The sequence below is a fragment of the Ursus arctos genome, unplaced genomic scaffold (assembly GCF_023065955.2).
Source record: "Ursus arctos isolate Adak ecotype North America unplaced genomic scaffold, UrsArc2.0 scaffold_23, whole genome shotgun sequence".
Lineage (NCBI taxonomy): Eukaryota > Metazoa > Chordata > Mammalia > Carnivora > Ursidae > Ursus > Ursus arctos.
The window spans coordinates 21,226,696-21,253,356 of record NW_026622908.1 but is presented as its reverse complement, the minus strand read 5'-3'; the positions used below and the strand labels follow the sequence as shown (position 1 = coordinate 21,253,356).

Sequence of the window (26,661 nt, the reverse complement as noted above, 5' to 3'; positions counted from 1 at the left end):
CTGGGGGAAACGCAGTGAACAGTACAGCCAGAGTCTGCCTTCGGGGACGTACCGTACAGCGTGCTGAGTATAGTGACGACTGCACTGCATATGTGAAAGTTGCTAAGAGAATAAATGTTAAAAGTTCTCATCACGAAAAAACATTCTGTAACTATGTGCGGTGACAGATATTAAGTGGACTTACTGTGGTGATCATTTTGTAATATATACGAATATCAAATAATTATGTTGTACACCTGGAATGAATGAATGTAATGTTGTATGTCAATTATACCTCAATAAAAGAAAAGAAGAAAGTTGAGGAAATTAAAAAACAAAACAAAACAAAAAAAACCTCTGCCTTGAAATTTACATTCTAGTTGGAAGAGACAAGGGTAGCAAGTAAACACTACCTAGTTACACCAAGTAGTAGTAAGTGCTCTGGAGAAAAATCAGAGTAAAGGATACGTAAGGAGTGTCCTGTTGGGTTGTTCTAATATAAAGATGTGTCGGGAAAGGCCTCGGCGACATTTGAGTTGAGACTTGAAAGAAGTAGAGGGAGCCAGGTGGATATATGTGGCAGAAGGATATTCCACACAGAAGAACAGCAGGTGTGAAGGCCCTGAAACACTTAACATTACATAAACATGCTAATGCTTGGCATGTGTGAAGAGCAGCGAGGAGGCCAGGGTAGCTGGAGTGCAGCAGCCAGGGGAGAGTGGTTAGAGATGAGATCAGAGGGGTAGTGAGTGCTGGATACGGGATGCTGTAAAGGCCTCCAGAAAAGGACTTGTGCTGACAAACATATCCCATGTTTCCCAGTAGTTCCCACATCACCAGCTAGGCGCTCCTTGCTGCTCAGAACTCTCTCCAATATAGCGACTCCTCTCATTGAGTCTTCAAATGTATGAGAGAGAAGAATTGACAGCAGTGTAAGTCAAGACTTAGAGACACTGCTTAAGCAGAACTGAAGTTCCCACGAGACGTTGAGATACTGCACGTTGCACCTCCCTGGTGCCCTAATTCTGAGAGCCTTCAGCAACGTAATTTCCAAGTAGAGGCTGCCCCTGGTGGTTGAATTGAAATGATGTGTCTTTATAGGAGTTCAGTAGAAGTCTATTAGACCTCCAGACAGTACATAAAAGTTACCAGTAGAGGTCATACCTTAGTAATATTTTTGAGTCCTCTTTTCTGTTGGCGTGTAGATTAATAAAGAATTGATACTTAATACCCTAAAATAAATCCAGTAAAATTTTATCTCGGGTTGTTAGAAGTGGTCTGTAGGCTGCCTTGTACAAATTACCAACTACCATGTAAAATAGAAGTACGGTATTAATGAAATAGATTTACCATTAAAACCACATTGAGCCTTTTAAAATGTGATATATGTTATATACACTGTAGAATCTTGCATCAGCATGTGGATTTAGGAAAATACACGGTTCAACTGTATAAAAATTCCTATTTGGCATGTCCAGTTGTTATATTCTAGGTAAATGAGAATTTGCATAAAATAAGTATAAAAAAACTGATGGAAGTTCTTATCAAAAGATTGTTTTCTCTTTCAAGGAGATGGGTCCTGATGAGTATGAAGAGATGGAAGAGGAAGAAGAGGAGGAGGAGGAGGAAGACGATGATGACTCGGCGGATATGGACGAGTCTGACGAAGACGATGAGGAAGAGAGACGGAGGAGAGTCTTTGATGTCCCCATTCGCAGACGCCGCTGCTCTCGCCTTTTTTAGGGAGGCCATGCTGATGGAAGCGCTGGCATGAATCCAGTTGTTAAATAGATTTCCCAATAATGTAAATAACGAAATTGTTCTCCGCATATAGCAGGAAAGCTAGCATGAAATATTGTTCCGGGCCCTGGGTTCTATGCGACACCTCGTTACGAATTGGATTGTTTTGGTTTGCTTTGTGTTTTTGAGGTAGAGGAGGAAATGGGAATCTTTTTTTTCTTTCTCTCTCTTCTAGAAGTCAGTGGGAGAATAGTTCTCTAGCTAAAGAACAGACATTTCTTTGTTTCAAAATATTTTATACTTACACAAATATGGAAATGGGAGGGAATTGTTTTGAATAAGGATTGAAAACTGTAGCAGAAATACCTACAGAAGGATAGAGAGCAACTACGTGACTGAATGATTCTGTGAAAAGACTTCTTGCAGTTGCGAAGTATTTAGAAATTAACAGAATTTGTAATTAGGCTAATCCATTTAGTGATTCCTATATATTTTGTACTCACAGGAAACTAACTGATTAAATAGCTTGAATGCTAGTTGTTTGTCCTTTCTTAGACAATCTATCCTTGAATTTAAAGTTTTCATCACTACAACCTTGGACTTCATCACTATGACCTTGGCCTTGCATTTAGCCTTCAACTCTACCAACCTTTAATTTAAAATCTTCAACATGACAACCTTGAATTTAATTTAAAGTCTTTAACGCTATGACCTTTATCGTATTGTTCACAGATGCATCATTTTTGAAATGTAGTGTGTAAAAGTATGTATTGTATTGTTTATTAACAAGTCTTCACAATGTCTCATGTAGTCTAAATTTGTAAATACTGCTTCAGTTTTGTTTCTCCTTTATACACTTGACTGTCTAACTTTGTGATAAGTGACATGAATTTTATGTTAAGATTAAGTATGTTTTCCTGAAACATGGATTTTTTTGTAATTATATAATTGAGAGTTTGGAATGAAATCCTCCAAGTGGCAAAAAACTCACATTTTAAAAACGAATTTTGGTTCTGGTCCTGTATTTTGTGTAATTGCCTATTTTCCATAAACTAATATTAATCAGCCTTTGTTGTTAGGTTGGAAGATGAAATTGAAATTCACTGTCCTGTTACAAGAGGCCCATTCAAAGTTATTTCCTGGCTTTGACTATATCCTGTCATATGCTTTACCTTCCATTTTCCCCAAGAATACTTTTTTTTTTGAGATTTTATTTACTTATTGCAGTAAGTAATGCCCGACATGGGGCTTCATCCCAGGACACTGGGATCACGACTTGAGCCAAAGGCAGACGCCCAACCAACTGAGCCACTCAGGCGCCCCAAGAATACGCTTTTGTAGGGAAAACTGTAGGAAGAGGGAAGGGTATATGGGGTCAAGCAGCTGCCCCCAGGGACCATGAAGACCCTTTCCTATTGGCACATGTCAAAATGTTCTGAAATGGAGTAAGTAGTTTTTCCTGTTTATTTTTTATTTTATTTTATCATCAGGCTACCAAATCCTTCTATTATTGCTTCTCTCGCCTTTAAAAAAAAAAAAACACCTGAATTTTTAAAAAATAATCTTTCCCAATAAAACAATAATTTAAAACTAGCTAATGTTGAAAGTTAAAGCTATTCCCAGGATCCCTTGCCGTTTTTGCTTCTTTGTTTTTTCTGGTTGACCTCTCCTCTCACTTCCCAGAGTACTCCTGATGCCCCAAATCTCCCCTGCAACCCCATCCAATTCTTGCTCCTTAGAATAACTTCAGGCTTATGTATCCTCTCATCTAAATTCACATTCTTTTAGTATGTTGAATGACCTGTCGTTCGTACCAAGGTGTGATTGGTTAGTTGATAACACGCTCAAATGTTATTTCATCAGTAAGAATGCATATTCACACATAGAAGAGATCTAACAGTTTGCCAGGCTATGCTTTTGTAAAGTGAAGGCCATTTCTGGTTCTGAGGTCCCTTGAGACCACCTCCGATCTTGGACTCATTGGTCTAAAGCTTGATGTATCAGTTAGGATGAGACAGATACCTAAATAGCAAATAGCCAAGGGTTATTTTTCTCTTGTGCAAAGCCAAAGGTAACTAGTTGAGGACTGATACAGTGGCCCAGTGGTGTCTTCATTCCAGATTCCTTCCAAATTTCTGTTCTGCCATCCTTAGCACAAGGCTTTAATCATAAAGGTTACCTTGTGGCTACAAGATGGCAGCTGCAGTCATATTCTATTCCAGGAATAGATGGATGAGAAAGGATAATGAGAAAACTGATAAATTAAATGGAAAGTAAAGTCAAACATGGCTGGAAGGGTAAACCAACCAGGTCTCCAGCAGTCATGTGGAGGATAAATGGAGACAGGGATGGGGGGGAGGTTGATGCAGGAATTAACACAGGCAGCATGGAGACCTGGTGTAAAGGACTTGTAATTCTGCAAGTAAGACACGCTTATGGGCCTTAGGGCAGTAGCAGTGGGAGTGGAGTGAAAAGAGGATGAAACAGTTATCTATAAGAGAAAGTGCATAGGAGTTGGTGATTAGATGCGAGAGAGTAAAAGAAATCAAAGGTGATTCCCAGGTTTCTGGCTTCATTTATGGAAAAAAATGCAGGAACTACAGTTGGACATTGGAGATGAGATTTGGACACATTTTGAACTCAAGATGCCTGTAGGACATACAGGTTCCAGCAATCAATTGGGTATGAATATGAAGATTGAGAGAGAGGTCAGGGATGGAGAATAAAGATTTGCAAATTATCTGCGAACATAAATATCCCCAAGGCAAAACTAAGCGGATACAGTGTCCTCTCCCAGGGAGCGCACGGTAACGGTCTCAGTCCAACACAGGCAACACTGGATTTATCAGAGGTAGTGGAAAAGACTTAAGACTGAAAGATGAAGAAGCTGGAAGCAAAACTAGGAGAGGGTGGCATCTCAGAACCAAGAGCTCCATGGAGGGAAGAGCTAATAGGATGTGTATGAGCTAATGCATGTGAAAGAGTTTTGTAAACGAGGGAATACATGTATTCACTGTTTCAAGCAGATACATTTTATTTTTTTTTTCATTTTTCATTTTTATTTATTTTTATTTTTTTATAATAATTTTTATTATGTTATGTTAGTCACCATACAGTACATCCTTAGTTTTTGATGTAGTGTTCCATGATTCATTATTTGTGTACAACACCCAGTGCTCCATGCGATATATGCCCTCTTTAATACCCATCACCCGCCTATCCCAATCCCGCCCCGCCTCTGAAGCCCCCAGAGTTTTTTTCCCAGAGTCCATAGTCTCTCGTGGTTCATTCCCCCTTCTGTTTACCCCCCTTCATTCTTCCCTTTCTTCTACAACCGATCTTCCTATTTCTTAAGTTCAATAAATGAGTGAAACCATATGATAATTGTCTTTCTCTGTTTGACTTATTTCGCTTAGCATAATGTTAAGCAGATACATTTTAAATATCAAAGCAAGTCCTGATTTGAGACTCCCATTTCTACAGAGGAAAACCAAGATTTGGGCACCACCAACTGAAACTCATTCTCTGACATCCCAAAGCCACCAGAGGATCATGGTACAAGGCACATGTCATAATCGGTTATCATATGATTTCCCTGCATAAAATGTATCTCATGCATTCATGCAAAAAAAAGGAGACTCTGGCTCCAAGCAGGGTTGGAGAACCGGACAGCCCCTTCAAGTTCCAGTTTGGCAGGGGCTCGAGAAAGTTTTTTGAAATATTTTGATATATGTATTTTTTTAACGCAGGGAAAATCAGAAGTCATGGGGTTTCATATTTTTGTTTCGTGTGGCAAATCGGAGGAAGACACTGTAAATTTTCCGTTTGAGGGATTTTAAAGGTCTTAATCTATTCTTGGTCACGGTCTTTTTCTGAACCTGGGCGGGGAGCCTGAGTCACCCTGCGAGGAGTGGCTGCCCGGCTGCCTGGCCAGCTCTGGTTGCCTGGCCGTCGCTCGGGTGTTCTGGGAGCGTGCGGTGAGTGCCAAGGGTCTGCACACCGAGCTAGGACGGCGGTGACCTTGGACTCCGAGACCGCGGCCCTCGGGTCTGGGCCGGAGCCTTGGCGGAGGTGGGGCCTGCGGGAGGGGGCGGAGCCCGGCCCACCCAGGCTATAAAGACGCGCGGGGCGGAGCACGCGAGCCGCGCGGTGTTAGCAGCGGGACCCTGGGTGCGGGCAGGTAAGGTCCGTGGCTGGGCAGGGGCCGAGCCGCACCCCGGGCCTGCGGCCGCCGCGAGCTTAGGCCGGCTTGTGCGCTCATCGGCGTCTGGGCTCCGGAGCGGCCGGCGGAGATCCCGGACGGAGGGAGGTGCTGCGGACGTCCTCCCCAGGCCCCTCCGTGCCGCCCGCGGCCCGCACCATCCCGGAGCCGGAGGCCCCTGGTGGCCTGCCTGGGACTCCCCGGGGAGCCCGGGGGAACGCTGGCTTCCTTTGTTAACAAAAAGAGAAGGCGGGGGTGGGGGGCGGCGGGAGAGGGCGCTCTTTCCGAAACACCCCAAATTCCGCGCGCCGAGCCCTCCATTGCGTCGGGAGTATCTTCCCGGAGCCCCCACCACTTGCCCTCGTCTCACTCTGAAGGGAAGCTGTTGGAACTTAGGGAAGAGAAATCGCGCCTTGAAAGGAGGTTAGCCCGCTTCCCCCTTTCCCGCCGAGCGGTAATGGACCCGGTGTGGACGTACCAATTTGGAATTGGGGAAAAGGGGGGGCCGAAAGGTAGACATTTTAAATCCAAGTCTGGTGTGACGTTTCGTTTGCAGGGGCTGCACACCTCTCGGAGTCGGATGGTGGGATTTTTATTTTATTTATTTTTTAAAAAGATTTTATTTATTTATTTGGCAGAGAGAGACAGCGAGAGAGGGAACACAAGGGGGGGGCAGCTGGAGAGGGAGCCCGAGGCGGGGCTCGATGCCAGGACTCTGGGATCATGACCTGAGCCAAAGGCAGACGCTAAACTACTGAGCCACGCAGGCGCCGTGGCAGCGGGATTTTAAAGAAATGTTGAGTGGTGATTTGTGTGGTTGTTAGTGAGAAGCAGGCCCTCCCCGGATCCTAGCAATGTGCCGACGTGCCGTTTCTCCGCTGGCGACGCACATGCAGGTGTCCGGGCAGTGGCGTCCGGCCGGCGGCAGCGCGCACGGAGAGCGCGGGCACCTGGGACCCACGCTGGCTCCTGCGCGTCCGCCCGCGCCGGGCCCGGTTAGGGCAATAGCGCGCTTCTCTGCCGGCCTCCCTGTGAAGGCGCTGGCCCCGCGGCTTCCTCCGCCTTTCCTTTTCGAGGGTGTTTCCCTACTCTTCTGTTCCCCGCTGTGTCCATTTTGAAGGCGCCGCCTGCTGTGACCAGCTGATTCTTTTAAACATCGCCTTCTTTCTTGGTGGTGACTTTCCTAAAGGGGTTAGGGGGCCCCAGCGGAGACCTGGCTCCCCACGCCTCGCAGTGCAGTACTTCAACTTCATTCTAAACAAATCAGCCCATACATTTTACAGATCTAGAGACCCGGTCACGTTAGCTTGTGATAATAACCAATTTTTGAAATGGAGGGAGAGACTTCAAACACGGTAGTTAACCCAGAGAGGACTTGGTGTTCAGGTCTCAGGGAAACTCCTCTTTTCTACCACTGTGCCCTGCCTTGTCTGGCTTAATCTGTTGGCTCAAGGATCCACCTGGAATCAGGTACAGTTTGAAGCCTGGTGTGCGTGAGGAGAAGTGAATTTGCACTTCCCTACCAAGTTCATGTGCCCCAGTGTCGTGGTCAGGGGCCCTGGCAACAGACCAGGGTTGGAACCTTGGCTCTGCTGTTTACTGGCTGGGTAATCCTGAATGAGCTATTTAACCTCACCTTCTTATCAGTAAAATAATAGGCCTTACTTCATAGGGTGTTATAAGAACTAATGGAGATAATTCGTGGAAATCAGTTTGACACCTGTTTGTGGAGAACAATGGTGGCTCTTAATGTTTTGCATACCGTTAGTGTGACCCCACAGCAGCTGTTCTGTTCTCCATGGGAGCATCTCACTCCCAGGCCTCCAAGGAAGCCACACAGAGCTCAGAATGTTCATTGAGGGGGGTGGCAACATTTCTCAAACTGGTTATTTACTCTGGTGGAAAATGTGTAAGCCCAGGGTAGGTAGGAAGTAGCCTCCGGGAGGACCACCCATGCCCGCAACTTGCCACTTCTGTATTTTCAAAACAATAACAGGAAACCTTTTGCTGAACCTTGATGTAAGGAAAACCGTCCATTATGCTGAGTGGTTTGGAAGATAGAAGCCGACATACGAAGGGCTTTAGAATGAGGGGAGCAGGTGTGTCATGGAATTCATCCTTCACAGCTACAGACACAAGCTCTTGAAAAGAAGCAGATTAAAAATTCGGGGCCAGCTCTTGAATTTGGCCAGGCTGCCACAAACAAAGCCAAGCCTGGAGGCGCTTGAGGTTTTCCAAAGGGGAAGACGTATTTTTACCCAAGCCCCAGATCTTTGTGAAAGTCTTCCCGGAACCATCGGCTGTGCATGCATCATCTCAAAGGGCAGGGCCATGAAGAGGATCTCTCAGAAGAGGCTCTCTTTGGAAAGCTCCCCAGCTCTTGGGCTCCTGGAACAAAGGGCAGAGAAGGCCCTGGTAAGGGAAGCTGCCGACTTAATGTGGTTTAGAGAGTTTTGGGGTGGTTGTCTCTGGCAGCAGGACCTCAGGGTGGCTGGCAGGGGCTGGCCATTATGATGGTGGCTTTCTGTTTGTCTCTACCTTCTGATGTAATGACTTCCCTGAACTGAGTAACTGATTTCTGTCGAGGCGTCTCTGCACGCATGGCCGCAGCAGGGGCGGTGTGTGTCCAGGGTCATAAGGAGGCAAAGCTTCAGGCCTCCCACAGTAATGCTGAGCCACGTGTGAGTTACCAGCCCCTGGTGGATGGAAGTGGATCCCCCCAGTGTGGCTCTGCAGCAGCGTGTTGCCTTGGGACAGGTAACTTCATTCCCTGGGCCTCCAAGAATTTCCTATAAAGTGAGCACATTGGGTTTTATTTTGGAGGACACATCTAGCCTTCAAGTTCATCAGCCTCTAAGGCGCCACGCTCCTCCTCGGAGCAGTGACTATGAACTGGCGGGTCTCTGTGAATATCTTGGAACTAGTGCTGATGTAAAGTCTCTTCTCTGTGGCCTCAGCTTAACTAATTTATTTCAGAAGCTGAATTCACAGGAAGTCTCTCCTCCAGAGAACTGAACTGTGTTTAAGACCTCCGGTCTGGGTTTAAATGCTGCCCTATGTACCAGTGTTCTACTGCTGCTGAAACAGATCACCACAAAGGTAGTGGCTTAACACAGATTTATGGGTTTACAGTTTTGTATGTCCGAAGTCTGTCACGGGCCTCTCCAGGGCTGCGTTCCTTTCTGGAGGCTCTGTGGGAGAATCCATTTCTTGCTCATTCAGGTTATTGGCACAATAGAATCCTTGTGGTAGGAGGACTGAGGTCCCGTTTCCTGGCCCCGTGTCAGTTGAGGACTGTTCCAGAGGCCACCTGTGTGCCTCGGCGGTGGACTCCCTTCATTCATCTGCAAAATCAGTAGGAGGAGGAGAGTTCCATCCTCCTCCTTGAATCTCTTGTCTCTTCTTTTTTTTTTTTAAGATTTTTTTTTTCTTTTTTAGAGAGAGAGTGCGTGAGCAGGGTGGGTAGGGGCAGAGGGAGAAGGAGAGAGAATCTTAAGCAGGCTTCATGCCCAGCGTGGAGCCCAATGAGGGGCTCAGTCTCACAACCTTGAGATCAGGACCTGAGTCAAAATCAAGAGTCAGACGCTTAACCAACTGAGCCACCCAGACAGACACCCCAAGATTTTATTTTTAAGTAATCTCTACACCCAGCATGGGACTCGAACTTACAACCCTGAGGTCAAGAGTCACGTGCTCCACAGACTGAGGCAGCCAGGCGCCCCTCTTGCTGCTTCTGTTTTCACATCTTTGACACGCTGCTGCCTTCCTCATCCTCTTCATTGTAATCGCCCTTGTGATTCTGGATATTCCAGAACCATCCGTGACCTTAATCTCCTCTACAAAGTCACTTGCCACCTAAGGTTGCCGGTATTCACAGGCACCCGGAATTAGGATGTGGACAACTCTCAGGGGAGAGGCGTTATTTATCCTACCTACCGCTGTTGCCTTAGTTCCTTCCCCTCCTCAACCCTCAGTTCCCTCCTTTGATAAACGGAGGCAGGGATTAAATTTACTTCACAGCATTGTGTGAGGTTTCAATGCAGTTAACACGTCAGGCAGCAGCATAGCAACTGGCCATAACTTTTGCTCACTGAAAGAAAGAAGTGTTTGCTTACGGCTGGCATTCGGTGACATCCGACCCAGTGTAATCACACGGCCCGTAACAGGAGAGGCCTTTAATTATTTAATCAGAAGGGACAGCTTCTCTCACAGCATTGTTAGAGACACTTCCAGCCCTATCTAAAGTAGCCTCACCCTCCTCCCAGGTCACTCGCTAACCCAGTGGTTCTCAGTGTGTGCCTGGTTAGAAATGCAGAGTCTTGGGCCCCTGAGACCTGGAGACCCAGAACCTCTAGATGGGGCTCAGCATCTGTGCTTCACCATCCCCAGATGATTCTTCGGCCACTCATGTTTTAGAACCAGTGCCCTTATTTTAGTTTCTTCCTAGTCTTTAGCACGAGCTGCTGTCTGCCTCTGCTAGGTTGTTAAGAGCGGGGCCTTGCCTGGCCCGGCGGTCACTGTAACGTCACGCCTGGCAGGACACCTGCTCACAGCAGGTTCACAGACAATTGTCGCGGGCTGAATGGGGCGTAGGTGTCGAGCCTGAACCGACTTCACAGTTATGTCATTAAATAGTGGGGGTGTTAAATGCTTCATGTGTAAATTCCTGTGCATCGTTCAGATACATAGGTCCTTGGAAGGACTGGCTGGGGTTTTTGGATGGACAGTAACATGGTTTTGTTTTCCTTTTAAAGTAATGGAATCTAGGGGGGAAACATGGAATATAGGCTCACACAGTCCATAAATTTGCTACCCAGAACATTTTCAGGAACTGGATCGGGAATGCCTGTGTTTGTGAATCACCTTGCGATGTTTTAGCTCCCTTGTAACGTCTCAGGGGGACGTGAATGAATAAACAGTGGTCAGGTTGGTGTGTATTTGTCTGCTTGCTGCTTCCTTATCCTGCCGTGTTTTAGTCCATATTGAGCTATAAACGTCTCAAGTCTTATTCTTATGTTTTATCATTATATAAAATCATTATTACCCCTTCACAAGTGAGGAATGGAAGTAAAGGAATTGACTGTTTTATTTTTTTATTTTATTTTTTTTTAAAGATTTTATTTATTTATTCGACAGAGATAGAGACAGCCAGCGAGAGAGGGAACACAAGCAGGGGGAGTGGGAGAGGAAGAAGCAGGCTCATAGCGGAGGAGCCTGATGTGGGGCTCGATCCCATCACGCCGGGATCACGCCCTGAGCCGAAGGCAGACACTTTTTTAACCGCTGTGCCACCCAGGCGCCCCGTGGAATTGACTGTTTTAAGGTTGTGTGAGTTGGCAGCAATATGGGATTAGAATATGGGTCTCTGTCTCAGGACTGCTAGAAAATCACGCAAGTGTCATATTTTACAAATACCGAGTATGACTCAAATTATTGCTATCAGACAGACACAGGAGAGCATATGTACATGAAACCTTTTTTACGTCAAAGAAGCCAGTTTTGAAAGGTGGTATATATGTCTTATACATCATAAGGTTCAGTAGCAGAAAAATAAAAAGTTAAGCTATAAGTGAAGTGGTTCATAAGTACATTAAAGTATCCTGCTAGCGTGTTGAGGCCTCTTTCTATAAAAATGTTTATTGTTAAGAGAATATATCTCAGCATGAATAAGCTACGGATAATTCTACCATTCTGTCAACCACGGGTTCCACAGATGTTCAGAAAAGTTGATACGGTATTCCAAGCACTGTATCTTTAAGAAAAAGGAATAAGATTATAGCTATTTTTAGACTGGCTTTTTCCTTAATACACTGTGAGCAGCCTTCCCTGGCTGGCTTTCCTCATGGCTGCGCACTCCCCCCCCACCCCATGGAATCGCGGGCTCATTTACTTCTAGCCACGTCTGTTGCCAGATTTTTGCTATTTTAAACAGTGGGTATGTATCCTTGAGTGAGTAATAAGTATTTACCTCATCCTGATGAAAAGCCTGTTTGGAGCACCCCTGAACCTCTGAGTCAAGTTAGAACCTCCCAGGAAAACCTGTCCGAACTCCCTAAGGCTGGCTTCGAGTGCCTTTTACAACTCCAGAATGACGTTTTCCAATAGACTCACCCATCTTTATTCTGTGGACCTTATTCACAGTGACTTTGGTCTGTTTCCAGTCGTTAATTTCACCATCGGCTGTTCAAATGAGTTCGGAGGTCTGGAAAAGAGAGTGTGGAGGCGCTCTGGGTGCAGCTTGCACGGAAGCGTTCGGCTTGGGTGCATTGGAGGGGTCGTGCCAGCTCTTCTGTCTCAGCCACCCTCCGATGTACACTTGCTTATGGGCATCATTTTCAAGTGCCCGGTGGAGGCTCTTTGAAACCGGGAGAAGCGTTTGAAATCATCAGGCTCAGTTAGTTTGTGTTTTCATTCAGAAAAAGATTTGCCAAAAGGCAGGTGATAGATACATTTGTTATGTGTGGATTTCCCCAGTATTTCTGATTATGAAGGTAATGCCTGGTTCATTGGAGAACAGTTGAGGAAAGTGTGGCAGAAAGCAAAGGGTCGGGAAGAGAAATAAATCGTAAAGAAACCTGCTTAGCATTCATTACTGTCAGCATCTTGGGGACATTTATAAAATCGCTTGAAAACAACCAGGTCTTTCCCATGCTCCCTAGCCCCCTACTCCATAACGACATTTTGCCCTTCAAAACGTGTATTTTAGTCGTGGTTATCGGTGAAGACCTGGTCTTGCCTCAGTTTGAACAGCTTCACCTTGGCATCCGCATGCACGCTGGCCGGTTCCTTCCTCTGCGATCCTTGCCTTCCCACAGCCAAGTCACAGAAGTGGCTACTGTGACCCCCAGCCAGCTGGGTGACATGTTGAAACCAAGACCTGACACTTCCCTTCCAACCCAAAAAGCTGGAGGCTGCTCTACGTTTGGGTTCTGAGATGTCCCCAGCTCATCCATTTCGAGGTGTTTGTCTGGCTTCTTCACCTACAGCTCCGTACTCCCCACTCTCACCCCCCCCCAACACCTCCTCCCTACCCAGTTGCTTCCTCCTGGTAACCTCACGACTTTTCAGTGAGACTGCAGTGGCAATGGCTTTTTGAGTACCTTCTGGAGTGCCAGGCATTGTCCCCTGTGGTCTGTGTCATTATGCCCACGCTGGCTGAAGGAAGAGTGAAGCTCAGAGGTTGAGTTTACTGCGGAAGTGGCAGTGGTGGAGCCAGAGCTGCCCGAGGCCTTGTTTGAACTCTCCAGACCAGACCAGGAAGCCCGTCCCCAGTTCGGGCTTCTTTCTTGCTTTTGTTAAGAGATGAGCCTTTCTTAGGAGAGGTTCTTTCTCATGCACTCCAGGCGGGAACCCTTCTCCGTGTGGCACCCTGTTTGTCCTGGTGTCAGTTATGCTAAGGGCCATTCCCGGGGAAGCCTGGAACCAGCAGTTCCTGCCAGCTCGATGTCTTGCCGGTTCCTGAGCCGGCTCAGCAGCTCCCTCCCGTCTCCGCCGGTGGGGACACTGGATGTGGCAGCCGTTCTTGTCTGGTAGCTCCTGCCCCTGGGGTGGGGGGGTGGGAGGCTCTCTCATGGATACCTTCCTCTCCTTGCTCACTCGAGGGCAGCTGTTCTTCACAGGCCTGAGCCGGGCTCATTGGCGTGTGTGAATCATTCTCTCTACCCAGAAACTCCCGAGCCCCGAGAAGCCAGGCAGGGAGCTGGCAGGGCACCGAGGCCCGGGCCACTCTCTGGCCAAGGGAGAGTGGATGGGGCTCTTGGGGTCCCTCATCTGGCTCCAGACAGAGGGCACGGGGTGCCGGCAGGAGGCACTGAGGCCTCTTCCTCATCCTTTAGGGTACAGAGAGCTCAGGGCCCCCACCTCTCAGGGTCAGGGGCCAGGAAGAGAGATCCAGGGACACGCCGACCCTCTGGGCAGGAGGTGTGGGAGCCGTGCCTGGCTGAGTCAGGGCGGGAGGGCTGTGCGTGTGCTTGGGTCACATCCGCCACTGGCCTGTGCTCGGTTCACTTGTTTCATCTCAGTGAATCCTCACGGTGTTGGGAAGCGCCTCGCCGGCCTCTGGTTACAGATGAGGGGAACGTGGCCTCTGGTTACAGATGAAGGGAATGTGGCCTCTGGTTACAGATGAGGGGAACGTGGCCTCTGGTTACAGATGAGGGGAATGTGGCCTCTGGTTACAGATGAGGGAAATGTGGCCGGGGCAGTGACCGAGCCAACTTGACGGCCAGGCCCCTGCCCCGCCGGCTCGCCACCGCTGCCCTTGGGCACCTCCCGTCCTCCCTGGGCGGGAGTTGCTGAGAGCAGCTCACGCCCTGCAAGGTCAGCGTGGGGGGTGGTGGTCATTCGTAGGCTGTTGTAGATTTTGAAGACGCCAAGGGAAGTGGGGGTTGCTCAACTTGTAAAGAAAGGCCAGGCTCTGTGTGATTTTCTTTCTGGTTCCCCACGCATCAGAAGGGCATGGCCTACTGGGTGTTTTCGTCTTTGGGCAGTGCCAGAACCTGTTCTTTCTGCTTCTCAACCCTCCCCTGACCTTGAACAGTCCATTTCTCAGCAGCAGATGACCTTCAGAGGCATAGGGATGACCTTCCTCACTGAGAGGAGGGTGGGGGCTCGCCCAGCATGAGCCCCGGCCCTCTGCGGGTGCAAGTCCCGGCCTGTGGGGCTGAGAGGAGGAGAGCGTGGAGCACCCTGGTTCAGGGGCACTCTTGCCTCCTTGTCTCAGGGTGGGGTCTGCGAAGTAGCGGCGGGATTGGGAGACTTCTTAGACCTGCTGCTCATGGTTTAGACTTAGACAATGAGAAACTTCTCTGTGTTTTGGCTTCCTCGTCAGGTGAAGGAGGGTTTGAGGCATGTCAGCCCTGCCGTTTCCTCCCCTGTTGCTCCCTGCTACACACGTAGGCAGTAATGTAAGGGGACTAGTCATCAAAGTTACCGGGACCCCTCTTCTCTTCCCCGGAGGGACAAGGCCTGCCGGAGCCCTCCACACTCGCTCCTTTGGTCTGACACACTTAGTGGCATGGCCTGGAGACACGGCCCTTGCTAGGGGTCCCCGGCTCAGCCAGCAGCTTGGGGCGGGGCCAGCAGAGTGGAAATGTAATTGCTGTATTAAGTATTTTTCTCACGTTCTCATTTGACTCAACAACCCTTCTGGGGAAGAGAGTGCTATCCCCACTGCACGATCATGACCACTGCGGCTTGGAGGGACTGAGGTTTAGTCAGACGTAACTGTTTATTCCTGGCCACTGTAGGTGAGAGCTGGGCAGGGCCCGGGGGTTGCCGACACTTGGCCCGGTGGGCATTGACTCCCCATAGCTGCCCCTCTCACCAGGACGGGGAGCATTCCTTCAGTAACCTGAGGTCTGGGGGCAAGAGGAGGGACCAGGAGAGTACCTGGGTTCCTGGCACCCCAGGCCATTTCTTGCTCCGCTGACTCCTTCCCCATGTTTCCTGAAGGCTCCAGGCCTTCCACCTGTTGGCTTCTGAAATAACCAGCAGTCCTTTGCTGGTGCATGACGACCCTCTGTGTCCCTTCCTTCCAGATTCTGTGGACAATCACAATGGGGAGCAAAGGAGGCTTCACCCTGCTCCTGCTCGTCCTGGCTGTCCTCTGCCGTTCAGGTGAGTGGTCAAAGGGGACTTGGATCTAGACCACCGAGGTCACCGTGATCGTAAGCTTCCTTTTCCTTAGGCCTCAGAAAGACGGAGGCGATGCCACTGGCCTCGGACCTGGCTTGGCTGCTTTTGCCTTCCGGTATTATAGGTCCAGGGCCATGTGACAGCTCCTTCCTGCATTACAGCCTTGCCCTCCTTGGAGCACCTTCCTGAGTGACACCCGTCCTGGATGACAGAGTAGCTTTGGGGGGGGAGCAGGGCACGGGGGCGGGGGTACACGCAGCAGCTGAAGTGGTCCCCAGCTGTTGGGGACCCCAGGGGGCGCCAGCTTTAAAGTGCTGAGCTCCGTCGTTCTGCGCGGGGGCGTCCGCTTTGTGACGGTGACGATGACGATCCCAGGAGCCGCAGCAGCTAGCTCACGGCATTCGTGTGCCGACCGCTGTTCTCAGCATTTTGTGTGCACGCACGTACTGAACCCTCATGTCAGCTCTATGGAGTAGGTCCTGTGTTTGCCATCATTTTATAAACGATCAGACTAAGGCGCAAAGAGATGGACTAATTTGTAAAATGTCACACAGGAGTGGTGCAGCCAGAATTTGAGCCCAAACGGACTCGCACCAGGGTGTCTGCTCTGAACTCCTTCCCCAGCCACCCCTCCCTGGTTCCTGCAAGTGGTTGTGTGTTCCTGAGTCTTAGTTCTGTCACAGTAGAAACTCCTCTGTTACTGGGGCGCCTGGGTGGCTCAGTCAGTTAGACGTTCAACTCTTGATTTTGGGATCAAGTTGTGGGATCAAGCCCTGCATAGGGCTCCACACGCAGTGGGGAGTCTGCTTCTCCCTCCCCCTCTGCCCCACTTCTGCTCACTCACTCTCTCTCAAATAAATAAATTAAAAAAAAAAGAAGAAGAAGAAAAACACTTGCGTTACTTGCTTTGCTTCATGATAAGGATCAGAGGTTATTTTCTGCCTCTGTCCGGTTAGTTCTGCCAGTTTTTCAGGGTTGTTTTCGGGGGGGAGAGGCAGAAAGGGAAGTAGCAATGCAGGGAGCAATGAAGAGATCTCTGCCGGGTCAGAGCGTGTCTTACATCCTTTTAGCTTTCGCAGCTACCACATACTGAATTCTTTCTGTGTCCTAGGGACCGGGCCGAGCCCAGTCTCACTTAGCCCTTCCGGCCACCCCCTGAGGGATCGTTGTTGTTATTCCCATTTTATAGTTGAGGGAACTGAGGCAAAGAAGGAACTAGCCCAAGGACACATTCGAAGACGCTCTCGCTTTCTGAGAAAAGAGAGCCGTCGTGAGTCTCCCTCCGCACCTCTGACTGCCAGCCGCGGCAGGTGGTGATGCGGCTCACCGGGTGGTGATGCGGCTCACCGCTGTGGCAGCGCGACGCGATCGTCTCTGTGCTGCCTGGTGTATTTCCTGTGATTGGAATCGCCTGGTTATGCCCGATCGCCAGCCGTCGGCGTCCGTTTACGGAGCAGGCTTGGGTTTGGGGCCGGCAGCTGTTCTGTGACAGGTCCCCGGCCCTTCCACAGAGAGTCAGGGTCCGTCCGGAGCACGAGCACCCAGGGGAGACGCTTCCTTGGCTGCTGCCCAGGCTTGGAGGGAGATGCAGGGGAGCCTTCCTCTCACCTCGTTAGCTCAGAATCGGATCGCCCTCCCCAGTCTGTGCTCTTTCCTTCTCTTTCCCGCTCTGGGCCATTAGAACAACATCATGGTTAAGCAAGCTTGGGTTTCAGAACCCATGGCCTGGATTTGAGTCCCGGCTCTCACTTTGTAACATGGGACTTCGGACAAGTTAGTCAACCATCGGGGCCAGAGGTCACCGCGCCTACCTCTCCTCACAATTCTACAAAGGTCAAGAGCTTAGCATGGAGGTACACGGGATCTCTGCACACCCAATGAACACGTTAGCTGTATTTCTGCCCCATACAAGTTCTAAGTGTGAGCTTTGGTTCCTCTGTTTAATGATTTGTCTAGAAGCCAAATGAGGTCTGGCTATAGCCAGGAGAAGAGCCTTTCCAGATGGCCCTCCCAAGTATCCAGGCTAGAACATTCTTCCCTCTTACATCCTCCCCTCCCACGCATGTGTACACATCTGGAACAGGGAGGGGACTGCAGGAAAGTTACATCGTTGTCCCTTCTCATGGGGGCTCCCCTCTCACACAGGCATGACTAACGCTAACATTGGGAGGGGGAAGGCAGAGTGGGCTAATGGACCCCAACCCCTGGGTGTGGGGGCTGGCTCCAGACCTGCTGCTTTGGGTGTCCTTGGGTGAGCCCCTTCACTTCTCCAGGTATCTGTCTTGTCATCTGCAACAAAGTGGATGGTGGCAGGGTTGGGGGGGGGCATTTTTTTGGACTGACATTTTAAAGGTTAATCTGGAACCTTCACAAAGCAGAGGGTCCACTTCTGGGTGGGGTTTCACACCAGTGAAGGCAAGCACAGCCATTTTATATGTTATAGAAAGCTTGACTCCTATGGTGCTCAGATAGTGAGGAGCCACCTTCTTCTGGCCTTCTGGAAAATTCCCCTTCCCTGTATGATGAATGTAGGCTTTGGCCTTAGAACTACAAGTGAGCTCTTGGGTTCTAAAACCCACACTTGGTCTGGGTTTAACCACGACATTCTTTTATGAGATTTTACATATTTCATCTTTGAAAATGTCTTTTCACACAGACAGGTACTGCGAAATAACTGAATATCAGTCTACGAGAATGCGAGCAAACAGAGTGTTGTCGTGGCCTGGAAGGCATTTATAGAATTCTGGTAGTTTTTTCTCTTGATAGTTTCCTTTCAATATGTCATTACATTGCAGATTAAGCGCTTTTTTTTTTTAAATCACTTCTAATTGAAAGTAAGAGGAAACTTCTCAATTGCTTGGTTATGTGGATTTTGTTTTTTGGGTTTTTTAAAAATTTTATTCATTTATTTGTCAGAGAGAGGGGGCACCACAAGGGGGGGCAGCAGGCTGTTTGCTGAGCAGGGAGCCCGACGTGGGACTTGATCCCAGGACCCCGGGATCATGACCTGAGCCGAAGGCAGACACTTAACCAACTGAGCCACCCAGGCGTCCCAGTTATGTGGATTTTGAAATATGGAAATTTCTTTTGCACTTGTATCAGGGTCCAAAAAATGTTGCTGGGATTGTAGTTTGAGGTTGGGAAAATACGTCCGCTGCAGGCATGTGTGGGAACGGAAGCCCGCTCTGAGTCGCCGACCTTGGCGCCATACCAGTGGCGGTGGTGGGCTCCCTTCTGCAGCTAGGAGGACACGTCAGTGGTGATCTTACAAGTACTGACAGGGTTTCTTCCTGATTCTAGGTGGGAGCCTGACCTGCTACACCTGTGTTGACAACAAAGCCTGCAATAAGACCACCGTGTGCTCGGTTAATTTCGATACATGTCTTTGGGTCAAAGCTGGTAAGAGCCTGCCCTTGCCCTGTCTCCTCAAGGTGCTGGGATGAGGAGGGCCTGGGAGGAAATGTGTGCCATGCTCATTCTCCTGAGACTTGTATTCAACAAGTAATGGTTATCATCTAAGAAATAAAAATAAAAGCCCCCTTCAAGGTTATTCTGTTTTTCTGCCCTCTACCACAAAGTCCTTCCGGTGGCATCGTCCCGGAATGCTGAACGTGTCCGGTAAACTCATAAAAGGCTTGGGAGACGCACAGGTTCAGAAAAACCCGATAGAAAGAAGGAGAAAATTCATTTCCCCAGAAAGGAGAAATCCCTCAATAAGTAAGGACACATCGGAATTATCCTGTCAGACTGGATGATCTGATCATTTTGAAGTAAAGCCCTGGAATGTGGGTAAGATTCCGAGCCCTACATGCGAGGTCCTTGATTCTGTAGGGGGACAGGTCCTCTGCCTCCAGGAGACCACGATCATTCATTGTTAATGTGGGAAACACAGTAATGCCCCTGGAGAGAACGTAGCCATTTATTCCATAAATATTTGAAGACCAATTATGTGTGAGCACATACGTCAGGTTAACCTTGATCATCTGTGTCTCTTGGACCCCCCCCACTACAAAAAGTGTAATTTCCAAATGAGAGAATGAAGGCAATATTATGTGTAGAGTAAGAATCAGATTCGCATTTAGGAGTTCTGAGAGCCGGTCTTTGTCCTGCCTCCGGTAAGTGCTCTCTGCCTGTGTTTTTGGGTTTATGAAATGTGTGTGTTGGATGGTAGAGGTGAGGAGGAGAGGGAAGGAGAGTAGAGCCAGAATCTTTTTTCCAGCTCTCGAATCCCACTGTTTCTTATCAGATTGTTAAACTTTTATTGAAAAATGTCCCAGCTTTATTGAAGTATAAGTGACAGCTCAAACGCGGGTCTACTTGAGGCATATAGTGCGATGATCTGATATTTGTATACATTGGGAGATGATTACCGCAGTGGTCTAACTAACACATCCGACAGCTCACATAGTTACCCCTTTTGTGTGTGATGAGATCGCTAAGGTCTCCTCTCCTAGCAAATTTCAAGAATGTAATACAGTATTAGTAACCAGCTCACCACGCTATAGATTAGATACCCAAAACTTATCATCTTATGATGAATTGTGCAGCTTTTATAAGTGGCAAATAACAAGACACACCTATTAGGAGTGGCCAAAATCCCAAATGCTGGCAGCAGCAAATGCTGGCAAGGTTGTGGAGCAACGGGAGCTCTTGTTCATTGCTCCTGGGAATGCAAAATGGTACAGCTTGGAAGTTTCTTAATAAGCTGAACATACTCTCACCATATGATTCAGCAGTCACTGAATATTTACCCGAAGGGATTGAAAACCTATGTCCACACAAAAACCTGCACACCGATGTTTGTAGCAGCCTTATTTATAGTTGCCAACATTTGGAAGCAACCAGGATGTCCTTCAGTAAGTGAATGGACAAATGACCTGTACATTATAGTGCATCCAGATAATGGATTAAAAAGAAATGAGCTATTAAGCCGTGAAAAGACATGAAGGAAATTTAAATACATATTGCTAAGTGAAACAAGCCAATCTGAAAAGGCTACATCGTGGATCATTCCAGCTATAGAACACTTTGGAAGAGGCAAAACTAAGGAGACCATAAAGAGGTCAGTGGTTTCCAGGGATTAGCAGGAAAGAGGGAGGGATGAAAAGGTGGAACAGAGGGTTTTAGGGCAATGAAACTACTCTGTATGATACTATATTGGCGGATATTTGTCCTGCATTTGTCAAACCCCATACGACACCCAGAGTGAGCCCAGTGTAAATCACGGCCTTTGAATGGTCATGGCGAATCCACGTAGGTTCATCAGTTGTAACAAGTGGACCACTCTGGTGGGGACGCTAAGAACAGGTCTTCAGGTTAGGGCTGGGGGTTCCAGGGGGCGAAATGAGAACTCTGTACTTTCTGCTCAATTTTGCTGTGAATCGAAAACTCCTCTAAAGAATAAAATCTATTTTTTAAAGGATAATTTGAATCTTAAATATTTTTCTTCTTATGAACTTAAGTCCCAAAACTTCAGCTTGACATGTGATGATAGCAGTTCTTGAAATATAGAAATTCTGACCTTACAGTCGGACAGATACCACCAGAGCACCTCAATCCCCCTCCAGCTCGGACGGACGTCTCCTGGGAGAGGCAGAACACGCTGTCATAAACATGAGTCAAAGGTCAGGTGCTCCAGTGGAGAAGTCATTCAGTGACTCTAGCTACATCCTACCCCCTCCCTCGCTGTCCAGTAGGAATATTTCTCTCCCAGGGTCAGTGGGACAGATAGAGGAGAAAGTGGGTATGTTGGGGCTGTACAGGTGGGGTCTAGAAGAGAGGAGGGACGTGCTGGGTGTTCATTCAGCTACCGGTCCCAGAACTAGAAACCATGTACTTAGACTCTGGCATAAGCCTTCGGTGACAGCACCAAGTGATTGGTGCCGTAATGACCCTCTGCATAAGGGGCACACTCGGAGGTGCCAGGGACAATGAGGGACTGCTGCTTGGCGAAGTTAGACTCCAATTAAGTCTTCAAAGAGATCAGGGATGATGGGCCAAGCAGAGAGACACTCTAACCAACTGGGACGCAGATAATCCCCTTTATTTGGGTAATTCTGCTAGTGGCTGGGTGAGAAGCTCACCATCTTAGGTGGTTATGCAAATGAGATCACTAAGTAGAGCGCTTGGCTCACTGCAGGCCACGTAGGAAATGATTAATTGGTAGCAATTGTTAATAAACTACTATCTGCTTTCTCCAGGCTGTTAGGCTCCCCCAATTAAAATTCTGGTAACTTTTAGGATTCCATAAAGCATCCTCTAGTTCAGTATTAGAAGCATCGACTTCAATACTCATGACCCAAGAAAGTAGAGTCACTAGAACAGTCTGTGGCCTCTGCCACTTGACCAAACCTCATTAAACGCCAGCCCTCGCACTCATCCCCCCTGAGGGGGAGGATGGAACAGTTACACCCGCAGTTATAAATGTAGTTTTGTTCCCAGCTATGAATGAATAAGTTAGTTACAACAAGCCCTTAATAAGGAAATAGGCATCTGTATGGGGTTTTTTTCTTTCCAGCAGGGAGGATAAGAGAGTGACTTGACCCCAGGGCCAGAACCATACCTTCTCTGTCGGGGTGTCTCCAGCAGCTAGCCTGCAGTCTTGGCACAGTGATTTTTGGATAGGAAAATCGACCATAATGCCTCTCAACCAGCATAGTTTTTCCCTTAACATAATTTTTCTGAATATTCAAAAACCATAATAAGATACTTGGCATAGATATTTTGGGCCTTTATTTTTCTATGTGTACAAAAATTGGGACCATAATGGCATGGTGTTTTTTTGTTTTGTTTTGTTTTTTAAACTCTCCCTGCATTAGTGAATAGTCTAATGATTTTTAAATGAAGTTTAAACTATTTTGAAAGTAAATCCATCCAATGACTTAAAAAAAAAACTCAATCCATACAGAAATGTATAAATGAAGGATAGTCTTCTGGGAAGGCAACACTGTTAAACTCCTTGGGAATCTTTCCAGAGAAAATGAATGCATTTACCCACAGACATACACTTCATTTATGCATATGGCCCCCATTCTACATTCTGGTCTGCATCCATTCTATTGGAATAAAGTTCACATACCAGAAAATGTATATTTTACAATGTACAATTCAGTGGCTTTTGGTATATTCACAGGGTTGAGTCACTGTCTAACTCCAGAATATTTTTATCCCAGAAAGAAAGCCCGTACCCCTTAGCAGTCACTCCCCACCCCTTCCTCCCACATAGCTTAGCAGTTATCAATCTGCTTGCGGTCTCCACGGATTTGCCTGTTCCGGACATTGTGACCTGAATCATACAGTGGACGTGGCCCCTGTGACTGGCTTCTTCCACCGAGCAGGGTACTTTTAAGGTTCACCCGTGGCATGGCATATGTCAGTACCTCCGGACCCTTTTGTGGCTGAATCACACTCGGTTGCATGGAGAGGCCACGTTTTGTGGATCCGTTCACCCGTCAGTGGACATCTGGTTTCCCACGTCCTAGCTGTTCTGAATAATGCTGCTCTGAACATTCGTGTACAAGCTTTTGTGTGAACGTAGTTTTCAGTTCTCCTGGGTGTACATACCTAGAAGTGGAATTGCTAGGTCATAAGGTAGCTTTTTTTTTGGAGTTTGGTTGACACCAATGTTACAGTAGTTTCAGGCGTAAAACTTAGGGATTTGATAAGTGTGTGCGCGATGCTGTGTTCGCAGTGTACCTATCACGTGTCCCGTCATTCCGCTGTTACAGTAGCATTGACTGTATTCCCCGCACCTTCTCGTCTTCCCGTGACATGCGTTCCGTAACTAGAGGCCTGTGTTTCCCTGTATTTTCCCAACGCCCCCCTCCTGGTAACCACCAGTTTAGTCTCCGTATTGATAAGTCTGATTCTGCTTTCTATTTGTTTATTCGTTTGTTTGTTTTTTAGATTCCACTTATGAGTGGAATCATATAGGATTTGTCTTTTTCGGTCTGACTTATTTCACTCAGCGTAGTACCCTCTAAGTCTATCCATGTTGTCTCAAGGGGCACGGACTCATCCTTTTTTATGGTCACATAATATTCCAGTGTGTGTGTATGTGTGTGTGTGTACGTACACGTGTGTGTACCACATCTTTATTCACTCATCTGTCAGTGGACACTTGTGCTGCTTCCATTTCTTGGCTATTGTAAATAACGCTGCTATAAACATAGGGGTGCATGTATCTTTTCGAATTAGTGTTTTTGTTTTCTTTGGGTAAATACCCAGCGGTGGAATTACTGGATCATATGGTATTTATTACTCTATTTTTAACTTTTTGAGTAATTGCCAGACTTTTCCAGAGTATCAACACCATTTTGCCTTCCTGCCTGTGGTGGGAACGGTTTCCAGTTTCTCCACTTCCTTGTTCTTTCCCTGTTTCTTGGTTATAGCCATCCTACTGGGTGTGAAGGGAAGCTCACTGTGGTTTTAATTTCTATTTTCCTAATGACTAATGATATCGAACATTTTTTCATGTGTTAATTGGCCATTTGTGTATCTTTTTTGAGGAAATCTCTGCATTCTTTGCTCATGTTTGTATTTTTATTATTGAGTTGTAAGAATGTTTTCTATATTCTGGATACTAGACTCATCAGATATATGATTTGCAAACATTTTCCCCCTTTTTGTGAGTTGCCTTATGTTTTTTTATAGTGCCCATTGACGCCCAAAAGTTTTTAATTTTGATGGAGTCCAATTTATCCATTTTTCTACATTTTTTTTTAAAGATTTTATTTATTTGACAGAGAGAGACACAGCGAGAGAGGGAACACAAGCAGGGGGAGTGGGAGAGGGAGAAGCAGGCTTCCTGCTGGGCAGGGAGCCCGATACGGGGTTCGATCCCAGGACCCCGGGATCATGACCCGAGCTGAAGGCAGACGCTTAACAACTGAGCCACCCAGTCACCCCTCTACATTTTTTTTAAACTCAGACTCCACTTCAACACGTGCAGGCCTGTGTCCTTCCTTATCTACCTGGACTTCCATTGTATGGAACTCTACCCCGGTTTCTTCAGATGTTTCTTTAGTAATGAACTGCTTTTTGTCTTTTAGTTTCTTGCTGTGACAGATGGTGATGCAGTGACCATTCCTGAGCATCTATCTTAACGTTTTTCACAAGTAACTCCATGGAGTAAATTCTAGAAGAGTGTTGGATGAAAGGGAATATGGTTTTAAAAATCTTAGCAAACCTCTAAAACATCGGTGTGACTGGCTGCTGCAGCATGAGCTCTGCGGGCTCTGGTGAAACTTTGGTTCTAGGGACAAGGTCCATCCTGAGCCGTGTCATCATTTGCTTACTCGTTCCCTTTTACAGCCCAACTAGGACACTAGTCTTGCCCAGATGTCTCTCCTGCCGTGTGTAGCTAAGTTCCAGGAAATAGAATTGAGGGGTCAGAGGCAGGTACAGCACTGAACCCGCTTGCTCGCTCACCCTTGTGTGTGTGTTTCCCTCACAGAGCCAGAAATTTTTCAACACCAGTGTTGGAAGTTTGATGATTGCAATTACAACTACATTTCAAAGGCCCTCGGGCTGAGGAAGCTGGAGTACCACTGCTGTCAGCAGGACCTGTGTAACAGGAACGCGGCGGCGAGCGTCTCCGGGAAGACGGCTCTGCTGCTGGCCCCTCTGCTGGCGGCAGCCTGGACCCTTGGTCTCTGAAGCGACAGCGGGAGGCCTTCTCCTAACCTTTCCGCTTCTGTATCTTCCTTATTTCCGTGCCTGCTGCATTCCAAAGGCTATTTTTCCCCTGGGTCCTGCTGGGAAAGACTAAAACTAGCTCAAGCAACTTGGTTAAGAGAGAGACTCTGAGACACTTTGAAGACCAGTCCTGTCGGCAGTGAAGACCCGTCGGAGGGACAGAACGCAGACGCGCAGCACGTGCGACGGGAGCTAGATCACGTGCTTCTTCCCCGGCTTTCTGCAGGAGCCGCTTTGCGGTGACAGCTTGAGCACCCTACATTCTCGGCATGCCTGGTCATTTCCCCTCCGATTGCTTGGATGTAGTTATTAAATACTCTAATCAGTGCTTTTTGGGGTTCGGGGCAGGGGATTCTTTTCAACAGCCTCTCCCAGGGGATGCTTCCATCCTCTCCCTTTATGGCCCCCATGCTGCTGCGCAGGCCCGACCAAGCGCCCACGTGTGGGCTGCCAGGGGCCGTGAGACTCTCCGCGCAGGGCGATCGCAATGGCCTTTGTATTCTCAACGAGCGGGTGTCTGGCAGGGAAGGAGGGGAGCTTCCCACATGGCAAGGCGTGGAGCCCCCAGGTCTGTCTTCCTAGAGGTGGCTTGGCTAAAATCCGAGTTTTCCTCTGTCCCTCAGTTGTGAATGGGCTTTGCTGTCTTCACTAGAAAAATTTAACATCATATATTAATGACATGTTAAAGCTATCCCCCCAACTTTTGTATTGGGTTGGTGGGGTATCTTGAATTTGTCACGCACAGTTAAAGACTGAACGTTTGTTATTTTAAGTAGTACTGGTAGCAGATCTCTTTATCTGTGTCTGTATGCCGTGTGAACCCAAAGGGAAGAGACTCTGGGGCTGCAGCTTGGGGCCTCCAGATGTCCTCATGAACAGCATCGGGGGTGTGTTTTACCTGCCCACCCCCGGCCTGTTGAGCCCTGGCTGACCTAACACAGTTTGCAGAGAAGACATTTGTCAGGGTTATTAACATAATCACAAATGTTGAGGCTTTTGGAGGTTCTCCCGGTTTCCTAAAAAGTGATATACCTTTTTAGGAGGGCAGAGTTTTGCGTTTTTCTTGTGGGTGTTGCTGAATAATTCTCAAGATCCAGTAGACATAAGGACACTTGTTTTCTTATCATCTTGACTGTCTTTACAGCATAGCTTGACTTCTTGCAGATGAAGGTGGGATTTCATGATTAACATTTTTTTAAACCCCTTGATCATATAATCTGTGGGACAAACTGGAATGACTGATGCCTTTCCAAAAATCAAATGTAATCAAGTGCATGAGTTGTGGTTATTGGCCCAGTTCTTTTTTTTTTTTAATTTTATATAGTCACTGTTTATTTCATGAAAACTGAAGTTATACTGACGGCTGAGCAGCACTGGCATTGAAAAAATATATAATCATCATAAAGTCT

At 47.6% G+C, this 26,661-nt stretch overlaps 2 protein-coding genes across 4 annotated transcripts in view; both read left to right on the top strand.

The window, feature by feature from the left end:
* FBXO3 (F-box protein 3) overlaps nt 1-2,724 on the top strand; it is a 32,021-nt gene extending 29,297 nt beyond the window's left edge. Inside the window, exon 11 of the mRNA XM_026512147.4 lies at nt 1,549-2,724. Coding sequence (XP_026367932.1) covers nt 1,549-1,722 — 174 coding nt within the window. The 3' untranslated portion in view covers nt 1,723-2,724. The remainder of the gene's footprint in view (nt 1-1,548) is intronic.
* Nucleotides 2,725-5,622: 2,898 nt separating this feature from the next.
* Nucleotides 5,623-26,657, top strand: CD59 (CD59 molecule (CD59 blood group)). Of its 3 annotated transcripts, none has more exons than XM_057317272.1 (4): nt 5,623-5,696; nt 15,460-15,538; nt 18,857-18,955; nt 25,011-26,657. In XM_057317272.1, the coding sequence occupies exons 2-4, from the start codon at nt 15,478-15,480 to the stop codon at nt 25,211-25,213; spliced, it is 363 nt and encodes a 120-aa protein (XP_057173255.1). In that variant the 5' UTR covers nt 5,623-5,696; nt 15,460-15,477; the 3' UTR covers nt 25,214-26,657. The 3 variants fall into 3 exon arrangements, with proteins under 3 accessions (XP_057173255.1, XP_026367933.1, XP_057173254.1); XM_026512148.4 differs by lacking the exon at nt 5,623-5,696 and adding an exon at nt 5,721-5,899; XM_057317271.1 differs by lacking the exon at nt 5,623-5,696 and adding an exon at nt 6,193-6,343.
* The last annotated feature ends 4 nt before the right edge of the window (nt 26,658-26,661 follow it).

Excerpts from the sequence above, each read along its gene's own strand:
- CD59 (XM_057317272.1), top strand. The coding sequence starts at position 15,478 with ATGGGGAGCAAAGGAGGCTTCACCCTGCTCCTGCTCGTCCTGGCTGTC. Across the intron at positions 15,539-18,856 it reads GGCTGTCCTCTGCCGTTCAG|GTGGGAGCCTGACCTGCTAC; the intron begins GTGAGTGGTCAA and ends TCCTGATTCTAG. Across the intron at positions 18,956-25,010 it reads ATGTCTTTGGGTCAAAGCTG|AGCCAGAAATTTTTCAACAC; the intron begins GTAAGAGCCTGC and ends TTTCCCTCACAG.